This window comes from Agelaius tricolor, unplaced genomic scaffold (genome assembly GCF_023055355.1).
Source record: "Agelaius tricolor isolate 1412-34295 unplaced genomic scaffold, bAgeTri1.0.p SCAF_30, whole genome shotgun sequence".
In the NCBI taxonomy this organism is placed as follows: Eukaryota; Metazoa; Chordata; class Aves; order Passeriformes; family Icteridae; genus Agelaius; species Agelaius tricolor.
Genome location: NW_027269290.1, coordinates 5,718,396 through 5,739,295, shown reverse-complemented (window position 1 = coordinate 5,739,295; position 20,900 = coordinate 5,718,396). Strand labels below are relative to the sequence as shown.

Below are 20,900 nucleotides of genomic sequence, written 5' to 3'. Positions count from 1 at the left end.
GGCTCTGGGGGCTTTGCTCACAGATGGGTTTGGCAGCAGGGCCTGGCTTCCTGACGTGTCTGTGCACGCTGGGGCTGGGAGGCTCTCACAGGCAGCAGGGTGAGACTCCTGCCCTGCTCCAGAGCCAGCCTGGGGAGGCTGAGGCGCCTTCTCTGGGGTGTCTCAGCCTTAGTCCTGGGGAGCACCTGGCACACGGCCCCTGGGACCCCCCAGCATCACCTTTTGGGGTGTTCCCAGGGCGGCATTTCCCCAGAATCCCTCTCCAAACCATGCTGCTCCTCCAGTGAGGCCGCCCCAGGTTCGTGCCCACCCCAGCAAGGACGTGGCCTGGCCTTGTGACATCCTCATCCTGGCTGTGTCCCCAGGCTGGTGCTTTGCTGGATGTCCCTGGCTCTGTCACCAGGAGCCCTTCCCCTCCCTGAGGAGGAGGGAGGGCAGCGAGGACCAAAGGTCCTGGTGCTTCTAAAGCAAGCACCTCATAAACACGAGGCAGGAAGGGGAACAGCCTGGAAATGGAGGGGAACAGCCTGGAAATGGCACCTTCTGCCCTCAGGGCTTTCCTCAGAGCATGGAAGGCGCTGCCTTTGTCCTGGGAACCTGCTCCTCAGGTCCTGCTGGCACCTCCTGCCTGCTCCAGGAACCTCCATGGGGCTTTCCCTGTGCCAGAGGCTGCTCCTGAACGCCCTGGGGCTGCCTGGGGTAGGGCTGAGTGTCCTCCAGCCCGGCTTTGGGGTGGTGCCACAGCCTGGTTTGCTCAGTCGCCTCCGTGCCTCAGTTTCCCTCGTGCCCACCCTGCTTTGGGCAGCGGTGCTGGAGCATCCCTGAGCAATTTGCAGGTCAGGGCTGATCCCAGGTGTGGCCCCAGCAGAGGGGCTGAGTGTTGGGCATGCCCAGGCCTAACCAAACCTCTGTGTTCTCCTCACAGACACCTCAACACAGAACATGCACTTGATGACCGGAGCACGGCCCAGTGTCGAGTCCAGATGCAGGTGGTACAGCAGCTGGAGATACAGGTGGGTGTCCCACCCCAGCCCTGTGGAAACAGGGACAAAAAGCCACCTCTTTGTCACCCTGTGCTCCCCTCAGGAGAAGGTTACAGGATTAGGGACTGTAACCACCCAAGTGGGGGCTTGTTTTAAATATTATTTCCCAGATAGGAATCCTGCATCCAGGTGGAAATCAAGCCCTCCAACTCATTCCCCTCTCATCCCTAAGTGTCCTGTGGGTAACAGGAGATGCCACAGATGTGGAAAATGGGAGGGTTTGTCCCCACCTCCCTGGGAGCCACGGGGCTGCTTGAAAACCAGGCCACTTATTTTGGTGGCTGAGCGTGGTCTTTGGAGCCCAACTTTGGGGTGCTATTTTTGGCCAGGCAGTTCTTTAAATAGTGCTTTTGCCAGCCTCTCTGAGCCCCCAGCGTGCTCTGCATAATTCTGTTAATGGAGAAAAGAGGGGGGGAAAAAGGGGGGAGGAAATGGAGGGGTTGGAAAATGGGATGGGGCAGGGGGATCACCCCCATGGTGGGACAATGCTTGGGGTGGCAGGGGCTCAGCATGGTGTGTGTGACACCACAGGGGACACTGTGTGCCCAGGACACAGCAGGACACGATCTGCAGCACCCTTGGGACTCCCCCACCCAGAATTAGGGTCCTGACAGGGTCTGTGGGATGGGGGGACACAGCCAGACCTGGGTGGCTGTGGAGGCTGCACCCTCTCAGGCCATCCCTGCCATCCATCCTGCTCCCCACACCTCACCAAAGCTTGAAAGCAATTACTGGGGCTTAAAGAGGGGAGGGAAAGGAAAAGGAGAGGAGGGAAAAAATAATAATAATAATAAAAAAAAAAAAAAGAGAGCTGAAGGGTGAGAGCAGAGCTGTGTGTGCAGAGAGGAACCTGCCACGGAGCCACCAATTAGAAAGTTTGGAGCGCGGAGCTCCCGCTGTGCCGGCTGCATCACGAGGGGAGAGCTGTCAGCTCTAATGAGCACCGCGGCAGAGAAAGCACCGAGCTGCTCCAAACTTGCTGCAAACTCCTGCTTTTAACCCCTTCCTCGCCTAGCCCTGCCAGGGGGCTTGGCTGGAGCGTGGGGACTCCCCCGAGCTTGAGGGGTCCCGGTGGAAAGGGAAGGTGACGGGAGGGGAGTGGGGTGTCAGATCCCATCGGCTGCGCCGCGCTCAAAATCCCTCCTGGTGCCACAGTGAATATTTCAGCCTCTGCTCAGTGCAGGGAGTAAACAGGCAGGGAGCAATTACAGCGATGTGGGAGCGCTGGGGGATGGATGGACCGATGGACAGGGAGCTGCTGGGGAGGCAGAGGGGACAGGACAGTGACAGCGGGCACGGGGACAAGAGCACCCAGGGCTGTTGTGGGTGGCCCTGCTGGTGGGGGGCAGCCTGGGAGTGGCTCTATGGATCTTTCCCGATGCACACACGGAGCTGGAGTGGCCCCTGTGCCCTCCTCCATGGTGGGTGCAGCAGCCCCCACAGGCCACAGCCCCACTGGGGTTCTCAGGAACCAGCATCAGGCAGGAGGTGGCACCTGGGGGGACACCCTGGGGGCTGCTGCCTGTCCAGACCAGGTTTGGGGGCTCGTGGCAGCTCCTCCAGGCCGTGGGCACCTCCATGGTGACTTTGGCACTGTGTGACCATCCCTGTCCTGCTTCCTGCCTCCCCCAGCTGGCCAAGGAGAGCGAGCGTCTCCAAGCAATGATGGCCCATCTCCACATGAGGCCTTCAGAGCCAAAGCCTTTCAGCCAGCCTGTAAGCGTGAGTCCCTTCCTGCCCTCTTTGTCCCCTCCCTGATGGCTGCTGTCCCCTCCCCGCCCTGTGCACGGTCACCTGGCTGGGCTCTGGGGGATGGATGTGCCCTGGCCACCCTCTGGCAAATGCAGCTGCTCCACCAGCTCTGACATGGAGTGGGTGCATCCCCATCCCACGGGTTTCTCCCATGGTTTCATCCCCATCCCATGGGTTAATTCCCATCCCAGGGAGTCATCCCCATTCCGCAGGTTCATCCCATCCCACTCTTGCACCCCCATGCCACGAATTCATCTCCATCCTACAAATTCACCCACATCCCATGGGTTAATTACCATCCCATGGATTCACCCGCATCCCATGGATTCACCCCCATCCCGTGAGTTAATTCCCATCCCATGAGTTAATTCCCATCCCATGGATTCACCCTCATCCCATGGGTTAATTCCCATCCCACAGGTCCATCCCCACCCCCTGGGTCCATCCCCACCCCCTGGCTGCATCCCACCCTTTCCAATCCCACCAAGCCCCCTCCCCTGCCATCCCCTCCCCACCTCCTTTGGCACCACCACCGCCGTTCCCGATGCTCTCCCAGCCTTCCCAACCCCTTCCCTCCCTGCCTGTCCGTGCAGCTGAACCTGGTCTCCAGTGCCAGCCTCTCCAAGAGCACTTCTGACACGTTTCCTGACGGTTTACCTCATCCCCCCACCTCGGCCACGGCGCCCATCACCCCCCTGCGGCAGGGCCCCTCCGTCATCAGCTCTTCCACTTTACACAACGTGGGGCCCATCCGCAGGAGGAACTCGGACAAGTTCTGCACCCCAATCTCTTCAGGTGAGCTCTGGGCTGGGGCTCAGCGCCCTCCTGAGGGGCTCAGAGGGTTCCTGCACTCCAGCCCCTGTCCCCTCTGTTTGTTGTGTCCCTGCAGAGCTCGCGCAGAATCACGAGTTTTACAAAAACGCCGACGTCCGGCCGCCCTTCACGTACGCCTCGCTCATCCGGCAGGTGAGAGCCACAGGGACCAGCTCTGCACCCCAAAACCCTCCCTCAGCCCCCCTTTCCCACCTGCTGAACCCCTTGGGATGGGTGTCAAACCTCACAAGTGACAGCCTTGTCCCCTGTCTGGCTGCCCAGGCCATCCTGGAGACCCCCGACAGGCAGCTAACGTTGAATGAAATCTATAACTGGTTCACGCGGATGTTCGCCTACTTCCGGAGGAACACGGCCACCTGGAAGGTGAGAGCAGCTCTGCCTGGCACCCTGGGCTCTCCCTGACCCAGCCTGGGCTCACCCCATTAACCCCAGGCTCACCCCATTAACCCCAGGCTCGCCCCAGCCCAGCTCAGGCTCACTCCATCCTATCCTGGCTCACCCAATCCTACATTGGGTTCACCTCAACCCACCATGGGCTCACCTCAACCCACCCTGGGTTCTCCCCAGCCCAGCCTGGGCTCACTCCATTAACCCCAGGCTCACCCCATTTCCCTCAGGCTCACCCCATCCCATCTTGGGCTCACCTCAACCCACCCTGGGCTCACCCCATTCCCCCCTTTCCTCACCCCATTCCCCCCATGCCTCACCCCATCCCACCCAGGCCTGGCTGCTGCAGGAGACGCTCCTGTGCTCAAGGACCAATTCATTGCCCAGCTCTAAAATGCTGTAAGAAATTATTTTAGGACCAAATCCCACTTTTTTTGCCCCCCCCCCAAAACGCCTCACTGGGCTGTGGTGATGCATCATCCCTACAGTGGGATACAGCAAAGGGCTGTGTGGTAAAATCCAGGGATTTTCTGTGGAGAACAAGGGCAGAGGCAGGAGAGAGAGAGAGAGACTGGAAATAGCAAATGAGGTTAATGATAACCTGGGGGCAGGTGACACTGCTGGTGGCTGGGAATGCAGGGAGGGATGAGAGGGGGTGGCAGGGGGACCATCAGCAGGGAAACCCCTCTGCCACCCCCCAAACAGCTGCCTGTACCCATCAGGTCCCCCCCACCCCTCTCACAGACAAAAGTTTTTGTCACTGAGGAGGTTTTGTCGCCAGCCTGGCGAGAATGAATTTTGGGGGGGTGAATTCTCCTCAGAACTGGATTGAATTTTGGGGAGAATTCACTGCTGGAGTGAATTTTGGAGCAGCACATGAGTGCTGGGGCTGTTCCCTCTTGGCTTTTTTAGAAATCAAAACTGGGAAAAGCCATCTGAGAGGAGCAGGGGGGTGTGGAAGGAGCAGTTCTGTGATTCTGTGATTCACTTCTTGCCTCAACCAGGGAAGATTTATTTATTTGTTGTTTCCTGCTGCCCATATTTACTGAGAGGCAGCTTCAGCTCTCCTCCTGCTCAGGGCAGCAAGGAGTGAAGAGGCAGAGGGAAACCTGCTAGTTCAAATAAAAATAATTAAAATCAGCAAGGTGCAAGTGAGATGGAGCTTTTGGAGAGGCTTGAGGAGGAGGAATCCATTCTCCAGGAGCTCAGGGCCCCCGTGTGTTGCTGCTGCAGATCCTGGTTTTGCTTCCCTGGGAAGCTTTTGGGTGGATATCAGGCATTTTGGCAAACCCCTGGAATGGGGACAGGGTGGCAGCAATGGGGCAGAGCCCTCTGTGGCATCACTGCCCCCAGAGCCTCAGTTTCCCCCTCTGCAATGAGGTGAATTTGCCTTTTTCCTGCCTTTTTGTTGCTGAAAGGAATAAATATTTTGGGGTTTTTTTTGCAGTTTCCACATACCCTGTGTTAGCAAGGGCAGACTTGGAGAAGGGCATCCCTCAGTTTTCTGCTTCCTTTTTTTTTATTCTTTTATTTTTTTCCTGTTCTACCACCAAAAGGGGATTAAAAAGAGCTTGAGGGGGGGAAGGATAACAAGGATAACTCCCTTCACAACTTGCAGTGCCCAAGGCCAGGCTTCTTCTGGAGGGGGATACACAGTAAAAAATAACATATTTCCTCTCCTTGAAAACCACTTTTCTGGGGTTTTTCCCTCCTTTCCTGTTGCTCCCCCCTGGGATGGGACAGGAGTGCTGGGGACCAAGATGGGGAAGCCACAGGGAGACCCCAGCAGGGCCCAGGGAGTGGGTGGAGGGTGCAGAGCAAACATCATTAGAGGAGAGAGATGAGAAGCAAACAGAGCAGCTGGGCCTGGCTCTGAGCAAACACTGCCTGGAAACACAAAACCACCTCAGGCTGAGGCAGGGGACATGTCCCCTCTGTCCCCAAACAGGGGCTGGCCTGGGACCTCCCCTGTGACCTGGCAGCAGCACAGGGATGGGGCATGCCAGGCTCCAGGGGTGCAGGATCACACCCTGCCCACTGCCAGGGTTTATTATTTTATTTTATTTTATTTTATTTTATTTTATTTTATTTTATTTTATGTTATTTTTTAATTTTATTTTATTTATTTTATTTTACTTTATGTTATGTTATTTATTTTATTTTATTTTACTTGATCTTATGTTATTTTATTTATTTTATTTATTTTATTTTACTTTATTTTATGTTATTTTATTTATTTTATTTTATTTTATTTTATTTTATTTTATTTTATATTTTATTTTATTTTATCCCCAGCTGAGCCTTCCCAAGCCCATCCTCACCATGACTCAGAGCAGGGGATGTCAGCAGGGCAAAAAGGGGACACTGGGCAGGGGGAGTTCTGACTTTGCCACACTCCTGGCTGCAGCCAGGGCTTTGTTGGGGCAAAAGGAAGGAGGGAGTGTGGGCAGGACCCTGCCTGGCAGGGAGGGACATCCTGCGTGTGCTCTCAGGGACAGTGACAGGACAGTCCTGGGGTGAGGACAGAGTGGGGGACAAGGGCTTGTCCTGCTCCCTGGGGTCCCTCTTGGAACTCCAGGTCCCTGGGATGTCTCTGTCCCTGTCTGGGTGATGCCAGAGCAGAGTGTGGGGCCAAGGGGTGCCACAGCCCAGTGCCAGGGCACGGCCCAAATGGAGCATGTCCCTCTGGGTGACAGGGACACGAGGCTGGGACACAGGGCCTGGCTTCAGCCACACCAGCTGTCCCCCGAGGAGCTGGGTCAGAGTCCTGCTGTGACCCAGGGGTGCCCCCAAAATCCCACCAGGCAGCCCTGGCTGGGCCTGGGGCTCCCTCCCCAGGGACCCTGGGAGCTGCTCACAGAGGGTCCCCAAGGGGTCACAGGAGCGATGGATGGATGGATGGATGGATGGAGGGATGGATGGATGGATGGAGGGATGGATGGATGGATGGATGGAGGGATGGATGGATGGATGGATGGATGGATGGATGGATGGATGGATGGATGGAGGGATGGATGGAGGGATGGATGGATCCATGGATCCATGGATGGAGGGATCCATGGATGGATCCACAGATGGATGGATGGATCCATGGATGGATCCATGGATGGAGGGATGGATGGATCCATGGATGGATCCACGGATGGATGGATCCATAGATGGAGGGATGGATCCATGGATGGAGGGATCCATGGATGGATCCACAGATGGATGGATCCATGGATAGATGCATGGATGGATGAATGGATGGATCCATTGATGGAGGGATGCATGGATGGATGAATGGATGGATCCATGGATGGACAAATGGATGACAAGGGGAGAGCCCAGCTTTGTTTTTCTCCTCAAATTCCAATCCAAATGCTGGTGCCATTTGCTGAGTTCTGGGCACTCTGGCACTCGAAGGCACAGGGGGGGCTCAGTCCTTGTGTCTCCTCTTGCCTTGTTGTGCTGGCCAGGCTCCTTTGTTTATACAGCCCCCGTTCGACCTTTTAAATTGCTGTTAATGTTTTAGCGTAACGAATTAGTCTCTCATCACGAATCAGGACTCGAAATAAAAAAAAAAAAGGAGAGAAAAAAAAACCCCTCCGAGGCCAACTTCCTGAAATTGGGGTCATTCTCATTTGCAAGGCAGAGAATCTGAGAACCTTAATGCAAGGAAATTTATTCAAAGGCAGAGCCCCGGCGTGATTAGGCCCTTTGTAATTATAGCTCGGAGAGATTCCACTCCAGCCTCCTGCCTCCCTCATGGATTAGCAAGTGAGTCGGAAAAATACACAGGATTTAATTAGAGGCAAATTAAAATTGGTAATGAAATAGGGGCAGTAGCAAATGGCAGGGAGTTGGAAGGGGAAAAGGGAGCTGGTATCTCTCGGGGCTGCGCTGTCTGCCTACGTGTGTGTCTCTTTATTTTACATTTAGAAATGTAAAGATGGTCGATGTAAAGAAGAAAGGGAGGGAAAGGACCAAAACGACAGGGGAGAGGTGGGGGGGAAGAAAAAGGAAGGGAAAGAGGAGCTGGCTTTGCTGAGCATCACCAGAGCTGCCGTGGAGCTGCCGTCCCTTGTCCCACCCTGTCCCCACCTTCCTCAGCATCAGGCTCCAAGTGAGGTCCTGACCACTCGGTGCCAATGGGGTCAGGGAGCACCCAGGGGGCTTTTTTGGGGGGAAGGACACCCCCAGGAGGTGTGGGGCTGGGCAGGGGGGAGGATGGCAAGGCCGTGGCACTGAGGCCCGTGTGCCCGCAGAACGCCGTGCGCCACAACCTGAGCCTGCACAAGTGCTTCGTGCGCGTGGAGAACGTCAAGGGCGCCGTGTGGACCGTGGACGAGCACGAGTACCAAAAGAGAAGGCCACCAAAGATGACAGGGTGGGTGCTCCTTCCCCGTGGGACACAGCCCCAGAGCTGCCACCAACCCCGGTCCCCAGGCTGGGAATGCTCAGCCTTGCATCCCTCTGTTCTCTCTCTTCCTGCAGGAGTCCCACCTTAGTCAAAAATATGATTTCAGGACTCGGTTATGGAGCACTTAATGCAAGTTACCAGGTAAGGACCCAGCCCTGGCACTGACAGGGACATGGGGACACAGCCCTCCACAGTCCTGTTCTCCACTGGGGTCTTGCATCTCGTCAGGAAATGAGGGGCAAGGGGGATGGGTTCAAGTTGAAAGAGGGGGAAATTTAGGTTTGATGTATGGAAGAGATCATTCCTGTGAGGGTGGGGAGGCCGTGGCACAGACTCCATCCCTGGGAGTCTCCAAGGCCAGGCTGGACAGGGCTTGGAACAACCTGGGATGAAAGTGAAAGGTGTCCCTGCCCACCACAGGGGGGTGATGGGATGAGATGTGATTTAAGGCCCTTCCAACCTAAATTCCACATCCCTTCATGCTCCCTGTCACAGGCTGCACTGGCAGAGAGCAGCTTCCCCCTGCTCAACAGCCCCACCATGATCAACACCAGCTCGGCCAGTGCCATGCTGCACGTGGGCCACGACGACGTCAGCAGCACCGTGGAGCAGGTCAACAGCAACGGCAGCAACAGCCCCCGCCTGTCCCCACAGCAGTACAGGTCAGCCTGGCCCTGCCAGGGCACAGGGGTGCTCAGGGAGGCTGGCACATGGGGCACTGGCAGCTCCCATCACCAGGGCGAGGGGGTTTGGGGTCCCGTCCTCAGGGTGAGGGGGTTTGGGGTCCCATCACCAGGGCAAGGGGGTTTGGGCTCCCGTCCTCGGGGTGAGGGGGTTTTGGCTCCTGTTCTCAGAGCTAGGAGGGTTTTGGCTCCTGTCCCCAAGGTAAGGAGGTTCTGGACCAAGAATTTCAGGGAGTTTTGGGTGGTGGGACCCACTCCCTGAAGCTGAATGCTCTCCTTCTCCACAGCCACACACCACCCACAAGCAGCTCTCAGAGCAAGGGAGGTTTTGGCTCCTGCTCCCAGGGTGAGGGGGGTTCTGGACCAAGGATTTCGGGGAGTTTGGGGTGGTGGGACCCACTGCCCAAGGCTGAAGGCTTCCCACAGTCACCAGAAGCTGCTTGTAGGCTCTCATCCCCAGTGAGGGGGTTCTGGACGAAAAACCTCTGGGAGTCTTGGGTGATGGGATCAGCTCCCCGAGGCTGAAGGTTCCCTCTCCCCACAGCCACCAGGAGCTGCTTGTGGGCAGCTCTCAGAGCAAAGGGGGTTTGGGCTCCCATCCCCAGGGTGAGGGGGCTCTGGACCAAATAATTCAGGGAGTTTTGGGTGATGGGATCAGCTCCCCGAGGCTGAAGGCTCCCCTTCCCCACAGCCAGCAGGAGCTGCTTGTGGGCTCCTATTCCAGTGTGAGGGGGGTTTTGGCTCCTGTCCTCAGAGCTAGGAGGGTTTTGGCTCCTGTCCCCAAGGTAAGGAGGTTCTGGACCAAGAATTTCAGGGAGTTTTTGGGTGGTGGGACCCACTCCCTGAGGCTGAAGGCTCTCCTTCCCCACAGCCACCAGGAGCTGCTTGAGGGCAGCTCTCAGAGCAAAGGGGGTTTTGGCTCCTGCTCCCAGGGTGATGGGGGTTTCTGGACCAGAAAATCTGGGGAGTTTTGGGTGGTGGGAGCCACTCCCTGAGGCTGAAGGCTCTCCTTCCCCACAGCCACCCCGTGCACGTGAAGGAGGAGCCGGCTGAGGCAGAGGACGACAGCAGACCCGTGTCACTGATGGCCACCACCAACCAGAATGTGACGATCCCCGACGACAGGGACCTGGAGGAGGAGCTGCCAGTGGAGGACTTGTCCTAAGGACTCCTTCCTCCTCCCCCACCCAGGGGCAAACCCTTCCCACCCTCCTGGACGGAGACCAAGCCACGCTCCCACCTCCCCAAGGTGACCTTGGCGTTATCCTGGTTCTTTCAAGGCACTTCCACAAAGCAAAAGGGTTTTCCTTGGGACGATGACAATGACAATGACACCGACCTGTTGCTGCTGGCGTGTCCCTCACGCTGCCACTGCCTGGGGACGGACCGGCCCCACCAAGACATGGAAGCAAAGCCCCAAGAGCTGGACTTGTCCTGCCCTCCTCCCTTGGTTAGTGACTGGTGGACGAGGATGGTAGGTTGGTTGTTCCTGTCCAAAACGGTCCCTCCTTCCTTCCTGCGGGGAAGGCACCTCTGTCCCCTGAGCCCTGGGGAGCCATGGCAGGGCCCTGCTGTCACCTCTGCGTCCCCCAGTGGGTTTTGCACTACGGAGGGATCGTGGACCCTGCCCATGTGCTGCCTCCACCCAGCTTTGGGGGAAGAAACAGCAGAAACGGGGCTGAATCCTGTGCAGGGTGTGGGGTTTGGCTCGGAGCTGGGATGGACACGAAGCAGCGCGGTGCTGGGACGGTGTCCCCTTGTCACCTCTGCCTGGCAAGCAGAGCAGCCTGCCAGCCTGGCCACCCTCCCTGAGCCCCAGCTGGTGGGGGGCTGCTGGCCCCAGCAGTGCTGACCATCCCCAGCAGTGCTGACCACCCCATCAGTGCTGACCATCAGTGCTGACCATCCCCAGCAGTGCTGACCATCAGTGCTGACCATCACTGACCATCCCCAGCAGTGCTGACCACCCCAGCAGTGCTGACCACCCCAGCAGTGCTGACCACCCCAGCAGTGCTGGCAGCAAGGTCACAGCTCCCTCCTCCCTGCTGGACATCAGCCACAGGTGCCACCTCCCAGCCAGCAGGGATGGCCACTGCTCCCATGTCACTTCGGGGAAAGGCTCCCTGTGCCCCCCATTCCACCCCCAAAGCTGGGCCAGGGGCTTGGTGGAGCAAAGGGGCAACATCCCCACAAATGAGCACCTGCAGGGGACCTGGGGGTCATCAAAGCTGGCCCTGGAGGATCCCTGTGGTGGCCAAATCCTGCTGCTGCTGCTGGTGGTGGGGGGAGGAAATTCTGCTTTTCATCTTTTCTTTTCCTCATCCTTTTGTTTGCGTCCAGATGGGAAGATACCAAAAGATTTCTTAGAGACAGAAGGTCCGTAGTTCAGGTGAACAGATGGTATTCATGCCAAAAAAAAAAAAAAAACACACACACACACAAAAAAAAAATTAATAATAATGAGAACAACACAACCAAACACCCCTCTTCTCCCTGCTCTTTCTTTCTGGGGTGGTGACGTGGGTACCCAGTGCCAGGCTCCTCCTGGGAGGCAGCGTGGCATTCCCAGTGTCCTGTGGTGGCTTTGGGGAGCATCACCTTCCCTCAGGAGCATCCCCTTCCCCTGGGAATCCTCCCTTCCCCTGGGAATCTTCCCTTCCCTGGAATCCTCCCCTTCCCTGGCACAGCCAGGCTGGCTCTGGCTGTCCTGGCACCCAGCGAGGTCGTGAGGGATCTGCTGTGGTGGACCTGGAGCTGCTCTGGGTTTCAAGGCCAGCTCTGGGCTCTCCAGAGTGAGACCCCGAGGTCTCCTCTGTCCCTGTCTGTCCCCGTTTTCCTGGGATGTGACATTCCCGGGGGGTTGCCACGTTTGGGGCTGGAAATGCCACACCCAGAGCCGTGGGTCAGGGGAAGGTGTCACCTGTCCCCGTGTGCCACCTCTGTGACCTCCTGTCCTGCTCTGAAAGGCAAGTGAGGTTTTTTGGGATGCTGTGGTCAAACTGCACCCAAATGCTGTGACCACAGCATCCCCAAAAAACTCACTTGATTTTCAAACCAGGACCTCCCCCCCAAGGGGCTCCTGGCGCTGTGGGGTGAGCTTGGACTCCCCTCATCCTCTTCCTTTTTCCCCTTATTCTTTTCCCCTCATCCTTTTCCTTTTTCCCTTCATCCTTTTCCCCTCATCCTCTTCCTTTTTCCCCTCATCCTTTTCACCTCATCCTCTTCCTTTTCCCCTCATCCTTTTCACCTCATCCTTTTCCTTTCCCTCTCATCCTTTTCCTTTCACCTCATCCTTTTCCTTTTTTCCCCTCATCCTTTTCCTTTTCCCCTCATCCTTTTCCCCTCATCCTTTTCACCTCATCCTTTTCCTTTCCCCCTCATCCCTTTCCTTTCCCTCTCATCCTTTTCCTTGCCCAGCGCATCCTCCGTGCCCAGCTGGCTGCAGGGACCGGGGTGTCCCTGTGTGTCCCCCCGTGTGTCCCCCCGTGTCCCGGGGGTCACCCACTCGCTGGGGCGGTTCCCGGGGCTGCCGCGGGGTCTCTCCCGTGCCCGATCCCGGCGTTTCCCTGCTCCCCCCGCCGCCCCTCCAGCGCCCCTCTAGGTGTCACCCGTGCCCGCGGTGCCGTGCGAGCGCCGGGACAGCGCCTCCTTCGTTCCTTCCCGGAGCCTTCCCGGAGCATTCCCGGAGCATTCCCGGAGCATTCCCGGAGCATTCCCGGGGCGCCGGGACTGCCCTTCCTTCCCGGCTCATTCCCGGCCCATTCTCGGAGCATTCCCGGCTCATTCCCAGCTCATTCCCGGAGCATTCCCGGCTTATTCCCGGAGCGTTCCCGGGACGCCGGGACTGCCCTTCCTTCCGGGAGCGTTCCCGGCCCATTCCCGGCTCATTCCCGGAGCATTCCCGGAGCATTCCCGGCCCATTCCCGGGGCGCCGGGACTGCCTTTCCTTCCCGGCTCATTCCCGGAGCATTCCCGGCTCATACCCGGCTCATTCCCGGAGCATTCCCGGCTCACTCCCGGTTTATTCCCGGAGCATCCCCGGGATGCCGGGACAGCCCTTCCTTCCCGGAGTATTCCCGGCTCATTCCCAGCGCCGGGACAGCCCTTCCTGGAATATTCCCGGTTTATTCCCGGCCCATTCCCAGCCCATTCCCCGTGCCCGGCCCCTTCCCGGGCTCTGCACCAAAGAGCCCCCCTTTTGCTGCCCGCATCCCAATCCATCCCAATCCATCCCAATCCATCCCAGTCCGTCCCAGTCCATCCCAATCCATCCCAGTCCATCCCAGTCCATCCCAATCCATCCCAGTCCATCCCAGTCCATCCCAGTCCATCCCAGTCCATCCCAGTCCCCTCCCCTCCTGCCCAAGGAGCTGCGAGGCACCGTGGATTTTCCCCATCTCCTTTATTTTTTCCTCTTTTTCTCTTTTTTGTTTGTTCTTTTTTTATTTTTTTTCTCGCTTTTTCTCTCTCTTCCCCCCTTTTCCTCTTCTCCTTTTTTCTTCCTTTTTCTTTATTCCCCTTATTCTCCCTTTGTCCTCTTCCTTTTCTATTTTTTCTTTATTCCCCTTATTTTCCTTTTTTATTTTTGCCTTCATTTTTCTTTATTCCCCTTTCTCCATCTTTCCTTTTTCCATTTCCTTTTCTTTTTTCTTTTTTTCTTCTTTATTTCTTCTTTTTTTCTTTCTCCCTATTTTTCCCCTTTCCCCCTCCATTTTTCTTCCTACTTTCCCCTCTTTCCTTTCATTTTTTTTCCCTTTTTTTCATTTTTTTTTTCCATTTTTCTTCATTTTTTCCCCCTTTGTTCCCTCACTCTTTAATTTAAGTCATTGTTGGGACAAGTTTACAGCTGCCATGGGGGTTTTATCACCTTTTGCTGCTTTATTCCCGGGATGGAGCAGGAAGGGCCGGACCTTCCAGACTTTGGGATGCTGGGCCACCCCTCACCCTCCACAGGGAACCTCTGCCCCCATCCAGGCTTTTGGGATTTGGGGAATTATTGCCCCTCTTTGCCAGCTCTTCATCCCCCTCACTGATTTTTGGGGGGTTCGGTAGCTGCTCCCCTTTTTTCCCCCTTCCTCACCCTTTTCCTTCACCTTCCTCCTCTCCCTTTTTTTTTTTTTCCCACCTCCTCGGGGTGTGATTATTTTTTTTTTTTTTAATTTTTCCAGAGGTACAAACACCCCCCAAAAAGCATCTCCCAAGGCCTGCAGATCCCCATGGATTTTGCCAAAAATCCCCCCCAAACCCAGGGGCTCCTTCCCCTCCGCTCCAAGAATCCCCGACGCTCCTTGGCCCCATCCAAGAGCACTCCCTATATATTATATATATAAAAATAAATATATCAATATAAAAGAGGATTTTTTTTTTTTCCTTGAAACACAATGCACAGGTTTGGAAAAGCCCAGTGGCTCCAGGTGATGCCTTTCTTCCCCCCCCTGGGAATTCCAGGATTCCAAAGGGAAACGTGCCTGGTTTGATACTCAGGGGTAAATTGAATTCCTTCTCTTACCCCCACCCAGCCTGGCCACCTCTGCAGGCTCCCACCTGAGCCCAGGTACTGAGTGTCCCCCCCTGCCTCGCTGCCTCCTCCCTTCCCACCCCTCTGCTTCATTCTTGGTTGGAATTTTCCGGAATTCTGCGAGTTTTACCTCAAACTGCGGGGAGGGGAGGATCAAGGACCAAACACGTGGCAGAATTGTGTGTCTGTATATATTGAGATAGAGATATTCTGGCTGTCAACCTACCAACACAAATTGTTCTTTTTTTTATGGGGGGGGGGGGTATTCTGTATTTTTGTGATTTATTTTCTGTTTCTCTCCACCCTTGGGGGCAGCTGAGGGCACCTCCCTGGACCTAAAGGCATTTTTCTGGTATCTCCCACTGAAGGAATCGCTCACTTTTCCATGGTTTTCTGTTTATTTTTTATTTTATTTTATTTTATTTTATTAATTCCTCAATGATTTCTTCTCCCCACACCTGGGGAAGGGACGGGGGGCGGTCAGAACCCAGTGCTGGGAGGGAAGGAGGAGCTGCTGGAGAGGAGCAGCAGCTGAACCTGCACCAAAACCAAAGGGTTTCTTTGCTTTGTTTACACCCCTGGCCAACCTCACTGCCCCGCAGCATCTCCCTGCATCTGGGCTTTTGTCCTGGGAGCGCTGGGGAAGGCCGGGACATTCCAGAGCCAGGGGCTGGGCTGGGAGGATGGAGCCGCGACAGATTGGGGACATCATCCCCCCTTTGGGGACATTCCCCCTCCGGGAAGCGCCAGCATTGCCACCACCTGTTTTTATTTTTTTTTTTTTATTATTTTTATTTTTTCCGTTTTTTCCCCGTTTTTCCCCCGTTTTTCCCCCGTCCTGCACGGCGCTGGGTGCGAAGGTGATGCTGGGGAGCTGGGGTGAGGTCCGAGGGGGCGGAGGGGAGGGCGGATGTGTAAAAAGCGACCCCGAGCCTCCCTCCCTGCCTGCCCCCGGCTGCCTCCCGAGCCTCCCCGCGCTGTATAAAGGAAAATCCTGGCTGTGTATTTGTACTCCCGAGCTCTCCGTGTGTCTGCGTGGGCAGACGGTAAACCCTTGTACAGTAGGTCTAGCTGCATGTAATCTGTATGGACAATGGCATTATAAAATGCAATAAAAGAAATTACCTATCGTGCTGCTGGCCTTGGTTTGCTTAAGGTTATTGTGGGGGGGGGGAAAAAAAAACAAAACCACACAAAAAACCCAAACAAACAAACAAAAAAACACAAAACAAAAAAAAAATGAACAAAAATTAAAACAAACAAAAAACAAAACAAAACAAAAACTAACAAAAAAAAACAACCAAAAAAAAAAAAACCACCAATTTTTTACAGAATTCACTATTTTATTGAGATCTGCCTGTGATTCCCCAACTTGAAAACCTCCAGGAATAGAGACAAAAGTTTTTACAGAATTCACTGATTTATTGAGATCTGCCTCTGATCCCCAACTTGAAAACCTCCAGGAATAGAGACAAAAGTTTTTACAGAATTCACTATTTTATTGAGATCTGCCTGTGATTCCCCAACTTAAAAACGTCCAGGGATGGAGACTCCACCATCTCTCGGGGCAGCTCCTTCCCAATTCCTGACTCCCCTTTTCAGTGAGGAAATTCTCCCAGAAAATCCTTCCAGGAGCAATGGCCAGCCCTGGAAGGAAGGAGAGGGGTGAAAATCAGCTTCATCTGCTTGGTGAGTATGGGGTGAGCAGGGATTTGGGTTCCCATCTCCCCTCACCCATTTCTGGGGGTTTTGGTCCCCATTTTCCCCTTCCCAGTTTGGTTTGGGTCCCCATTTTCCCCTCCCCAGTTTGGTTTGGGTCTCCATTTCCCCCTTCCCAGTTTGGTTTGGATCCCCATCTCCCTCTCCCCAGCCACCCTGGGATTATCCCTGGCCCTGATGGATTTAACACTTGGAGATTTTAACTTTTAAACTAGAAACTTTTTTATCCCTTTTTTATTTTTTTTTTTAGTCGGTTTTTTGGTGTTGGTTTTTTTTTTTTTTTTTCCTTTGGCACAGACATGAAAGCTCTCCCAGTTTGATTGCAAAACCAGTCCGTGGATGGGAGGGGACACTGGGACAGGTCACCCCTGCCGAGTGCACAACTTCCTGCACCCCAAAAAACGCTGGCAGGAGGCACCCACCAGAGCTGTGTCCACATGGATCCCTCCCTTCTCTCAACTGGGCCCCAAACCCATGGGCTTTTTGCCCACCCTGATGCTTTACCCCAAACCTTTTAGATTTTTGCCCACCCTGATGCTTTACCCCAAACCTTTGGGATTTTTGCTCACCCCGATGCTTTACCCCAAACCTTTGGGATTTTTGCTCCCCCTGATGCTTTACCCCAAATCTTTGGGATTTTTGTCCACCCCGATGCTTTACCCCAAATCTTTTCTATTTTTGCCCACCCCGATGCTTTACCCCAAATCTTTGAGCTTTTTTTGCTCATCCCTGAAGCACAACTGGGGGAAGTCACTGCCTTGGATAACCCAGGGCCAGCAAAGCTTCCAAAGAACTCCAAAGAACAAAAAAAAAGAGGAAGAACCTTGGGGGTTTTGGGTTTGTTTTTTTACCTAAATGAGCATTAAGACATTGGAATATCCAGGTCAGGAAGGGAAATTTCCAAAGGGTTCCTGCTCCAAGGTTTGGGCCTTCCCTGGGTGTCTTGGGGGTCTCTGTGGCTGCATCCCCTGGGATCAGGGCTGAAGGGACCCCAAAACACTGAGCCCACTCATCCCAGTGGGATTGCTGTGAACCCCCCTGCTCTGGGGGCTCAAAAAATGGGGAGAAGAACAATTGTGGGAAGGAAAAGCCCAGGAGAGGTGGGAGCAGGTCCTGGATGGGACCTGTCAGCTCCCACTTCTGCCACCCCAACCTCTCCAAAAACCTCAGCCCATCCCCATCTGTGCAGAAACCAGGGAAGGAGCACAGAGCGAAGTTTTGGGGAAGTTTTTAATTTTTCCATCTTCCAAAGATAAATATTCACAGGGCCCCCTTTTTTTTTTTTAATATTGAATGTCCATTTCCTTTTTTCTTTTTTTTTTTTTAATTATTCACAGAAATAGCTCGTGACTCATCAAAATCTTTTCAGCAGCCCGTGTAAAACAGTGGGGTCATTCACTGCAGACCCAGCCAGGCAGGCAGAGCCTCCTCCTTCCCCCAGCAGAAGGGCCTTGAGGAGGTTATTTTGTTTAGAGACTTTGTGTGTGCACAGGGACAGGGAAATTCTGCTCCACGGATCAGGGGGTGATGGCTCAGACCCCAAAAAAACACGGCTGGGGCTGCACAGCCCAGCTCTGTCCCAGGACCCAGCCCCATCCCACCACACTCTTTCATTCCTTGTTTTCCAGGATCACACGCGGGTTTTTTTTCTTGTTTGTTTATTTTATTTTCCAAGCCTCTGCCCAGGGATGGATGCCGGGAATGTTGCAAAACCTTCTTTGAACTGAAAAGTCGAGGTTTTAGCGCTAAATCCTCGCCGGAGACGGGAAGGTCAGGGAGGTTTAAATCTCCCAACGCCTCCAGTCTGGGGCACGGGGAGCCACGGGGAACCCGCAGGGTTTGGGGTGCAGGTCTGGGGTTTTGGGGGTGTAAATCAGGGGGATTTGAGATGCAGATCTGCAGGGTTTGGGGTGCAGATCTTGGGGTTTTTGGGGTGCAGATCTGGGCTTTTGGGGGTGCAGATCTGGGCTTTTGGGGGTGTAAATCAGGGGGATTTGGGGTGCAGGTCTGGAGAGTTTGAGGTGCAGATCTGGAGGGTTTGGGGTGCAGATCTTGGGGTTTTTGGGGTACAGATCTTGGGGTTTTGGGGGTGAAGATCGGGGGGGTTAGGGCACAGATCTGGAGAGTCTGGGGTGCAGATATTGGGGTTTTGGGGGTGCAGATCTCGGGGTTTTGGGAGTGTAGATGAGGGGGGTTTAGGGTGCAGATCTGGAGGGTTTGGGGTGCAGATCTTGGGATTTTGGGGCTGCAGATATTGGGGTTTTGGGGGTGAAGATCTTGGGGTTTTGGGAGTGTAGATCTGGAGGATTTTGGGATGTAGATCTTGGGGTTTTGGGAGTGTAAGTCAGGGGGGTTTACGGTGTAGATCTGGAGGGTTTGGGGGTGTAGATCAGGGGACTTTGGGGTGCAGATCTGGAGGGTTTGAGCCCTGGGCATTTTGGGGTACAGATCCAGGAGTTATGGGGTGCAGATCCAGGGGTTTTGGGGTGCAGATCCAGGGAGGTTTGGGGTGCAGATCTGGGAGTTTTGGGGCACAGCTCTAGAGTGGTTTGGGGATGCAGATACAGAGATTTTGGGATGTAGATCCAGGAGTTTTGAGGTGCAGATCTGGGGGGATCTGGGGTGAAAATCTGAGAGTTTTGGGGTACAGATCCAGAGGTTTTGGGGTGTAGATTCGGGCATTATGGAGGGCAGATCTGGGGGTTTTGGGGTGCAGATCTGGGGGTTTTGGGGTGCAGCTGCAGGGGAGGTGGAGCCCAGCCCCTGCTCCCCCCGAGGAGCAGCCGGGAGCTGTGAGAGCTGGGCTGGGTTTATTTTGGGTTTATTTTGGCGGCAGCGGAGCCAGGAGCAGTGCAGGGCGCCAGGGTTTGTGAATGTGGGTCAGTGCAGTCACACACCTACAGGAACGGCCTTGTTTGCCCAAACCCAGCCAGATCCCACAGCCAGAGCCTTCCTCGGAGCACAGCTGGCCCGGGGGGAGTGCAGGATGAGGCTGGGTGTGATCACTGAGGGATTCACTGGGAGTGCAGGATGAGCTGGGTGTGATCACTGAGGGATCCACTGGGACCCTGAGAGTGCAGGATGAGGCTGGGTGTGATCATTGAGGGATCCACTGGGACCCTGAGAGTGCAGGATGAGGCTGGGTGTGATCACTGAGGGATCCACTGGGAGTGCAGGAGTGCAGGATGAGGCTGGGTGTGATCACTGAGGGATTCATTGGGAGTGCAGGAGTGCAGGATGAGGCTGGGTGTGATCACTGAGGGATCCACTGGGAGCTCAGGATGAGGCTGGGTGTGATCATTGAGGGATTCACTCGGACATTTTGGGTCCTTCCCCACCCCAGGCCCTGCTCAGGCTGCTCCTTTCTAGCATCCTCTGTTATTTTGGGGGGAAAAACAAATCTTTGTTTTTGTGGGCCACACTCCCTTCATTGCGCTGAGTGTGACCCCCTGAACACAGCGAGTGTTTTGCTGCTCTCCTCCATCCCTGCAGCTTTCCAGGGCCAGGATGGGACCAGATTTCCCCCCAGACCACCCTGCCCAGGGCCCTGCAGCCCCCAGGGAGGGGGGCACTGGTTGCTGGTCCATCAGTGCCCGTGCCAAGCAGCAGCACGGAGCTTTCCAGGCTGTCCCAGTGGCACCCCAGGCTGCTGTGGGTAAAGCCCTGCTGCTCTCCAGCCCCAAAATCCCTGTAAAACCTTTCCCTGCATGGCACAGCTGGAGCTGCCAGCCTGGGGAGCCCTGTTCCACCCAAAGCTGGGGCTGCACAGATCCTGGACCCCCAAAATCGTGATTAAGCTTCCCGCTTCCCCACTACTCTTTAATTTTTTTTTTTTTTTTTTTTTTTTAGGTGATCAGGCTGAGCTGTTGGTTCAGGGTGTTAGGAAAATCAATCCACAGAGGTTTATGTCCAAAAAGGAGACAGAGGAGTCCTTTCCTTTCTGGCTTTACTCCAATAAAGGGAGAGGCCAGTGCTGGCCCCATTTGGACAGCCCCTAGCAGACGGTGTAAAACCATTTATTAAAGAACCCATTTGACCATCAACACCTCCCCAGTCTGATTTACCACAGCTCTGATACCAGCTCTACTCTTAGAATTTCAATCTGAACCCTGCTCCCCCTCCAGTGAGGAGCTCCCAGGGCTTTTCCCCCAGCTCCAGCTGGAACAGGAGCTGAAACTCCAGAGGGCAAAATCCAGCGGGGCCAGAGCCCAAGGGCAGGGAGTGAGAGAGTGACAGAGTGACAGAGGGACAGAGTGACAGAGGGACAGAGTGACAGAGTGACAGAGGGACAGAGGGACAGAGGGACACTGTGACACTGTGACAGTCCCTGCTGCTGCTGCTGCTGCTGCTGGGCCGTGGCCTCTCCCTGCGGTGCCTCACAGCCCCGTGCTCTCAAACACAGGGAAACACAGGAAAAAGCAGCAGTGGGATTGAAAACAGCCCCACAAACATCCCACCGGCTCCTCGTGACGCTCGGCACGGGGACAAATCCTCGTGGGGCCCTGCGGGGACACGGCCCCGGGGCGAGAAGTGAATTCCAGGCTGGTTTGGGATCCGCTGCT

The 20,900-nt window shown here is 55.1% G+C and overlaps 1 protein-coding gene across 1 annotated transcript in view; it reads left to right on the top strand.

Annotated features, from left to right (window-relative positions):
* The window catches only part of FOXP4 (forkhead box P4), a 59,828-nt gene extending 47,121 nt beyond the window's left edge, over positions 1-12,707 (top strand). Inside the window, exons 9-17 of the mRNA XM_071450125.1 lie at positions 926-1,013; positions 2,676-2,765; positions 3,389-3,590; positions 3,685-3,761; positions 3,891-3,992; positions 8,264-8,385; positions 8,493-8,559; positions 8,914-9,080; positions 10,122-12,707. Coding sequence (XP_071306226.1) covers positions 926-1,013; positions 2,676-2,765; positions 3,389-3,590; positions 3,685-3,761; positions 3,891-3,992; positions 8,264-8,385; positions 8,493-8,559; positions 8,914-9,080; positions 10,122-10,266 — 1,060 coding nt within the window. The 3' untranslated portion in view covers positions 10,267-12,707. The remainder of the gene's footprint in view (positions 1-925; positions 1,014-2,675; positions 2,766-3,388; positions 3,591-3,684; positions 3,762-3,890; positions 3,993-8,263; positions 8,386-8,492; positions 8,560-8,913; positions 9,081-10,121) is intronic.
* The last annotated feature ends 8,193 nt before the right edge of the window (positions 12,708-20,900 follow it).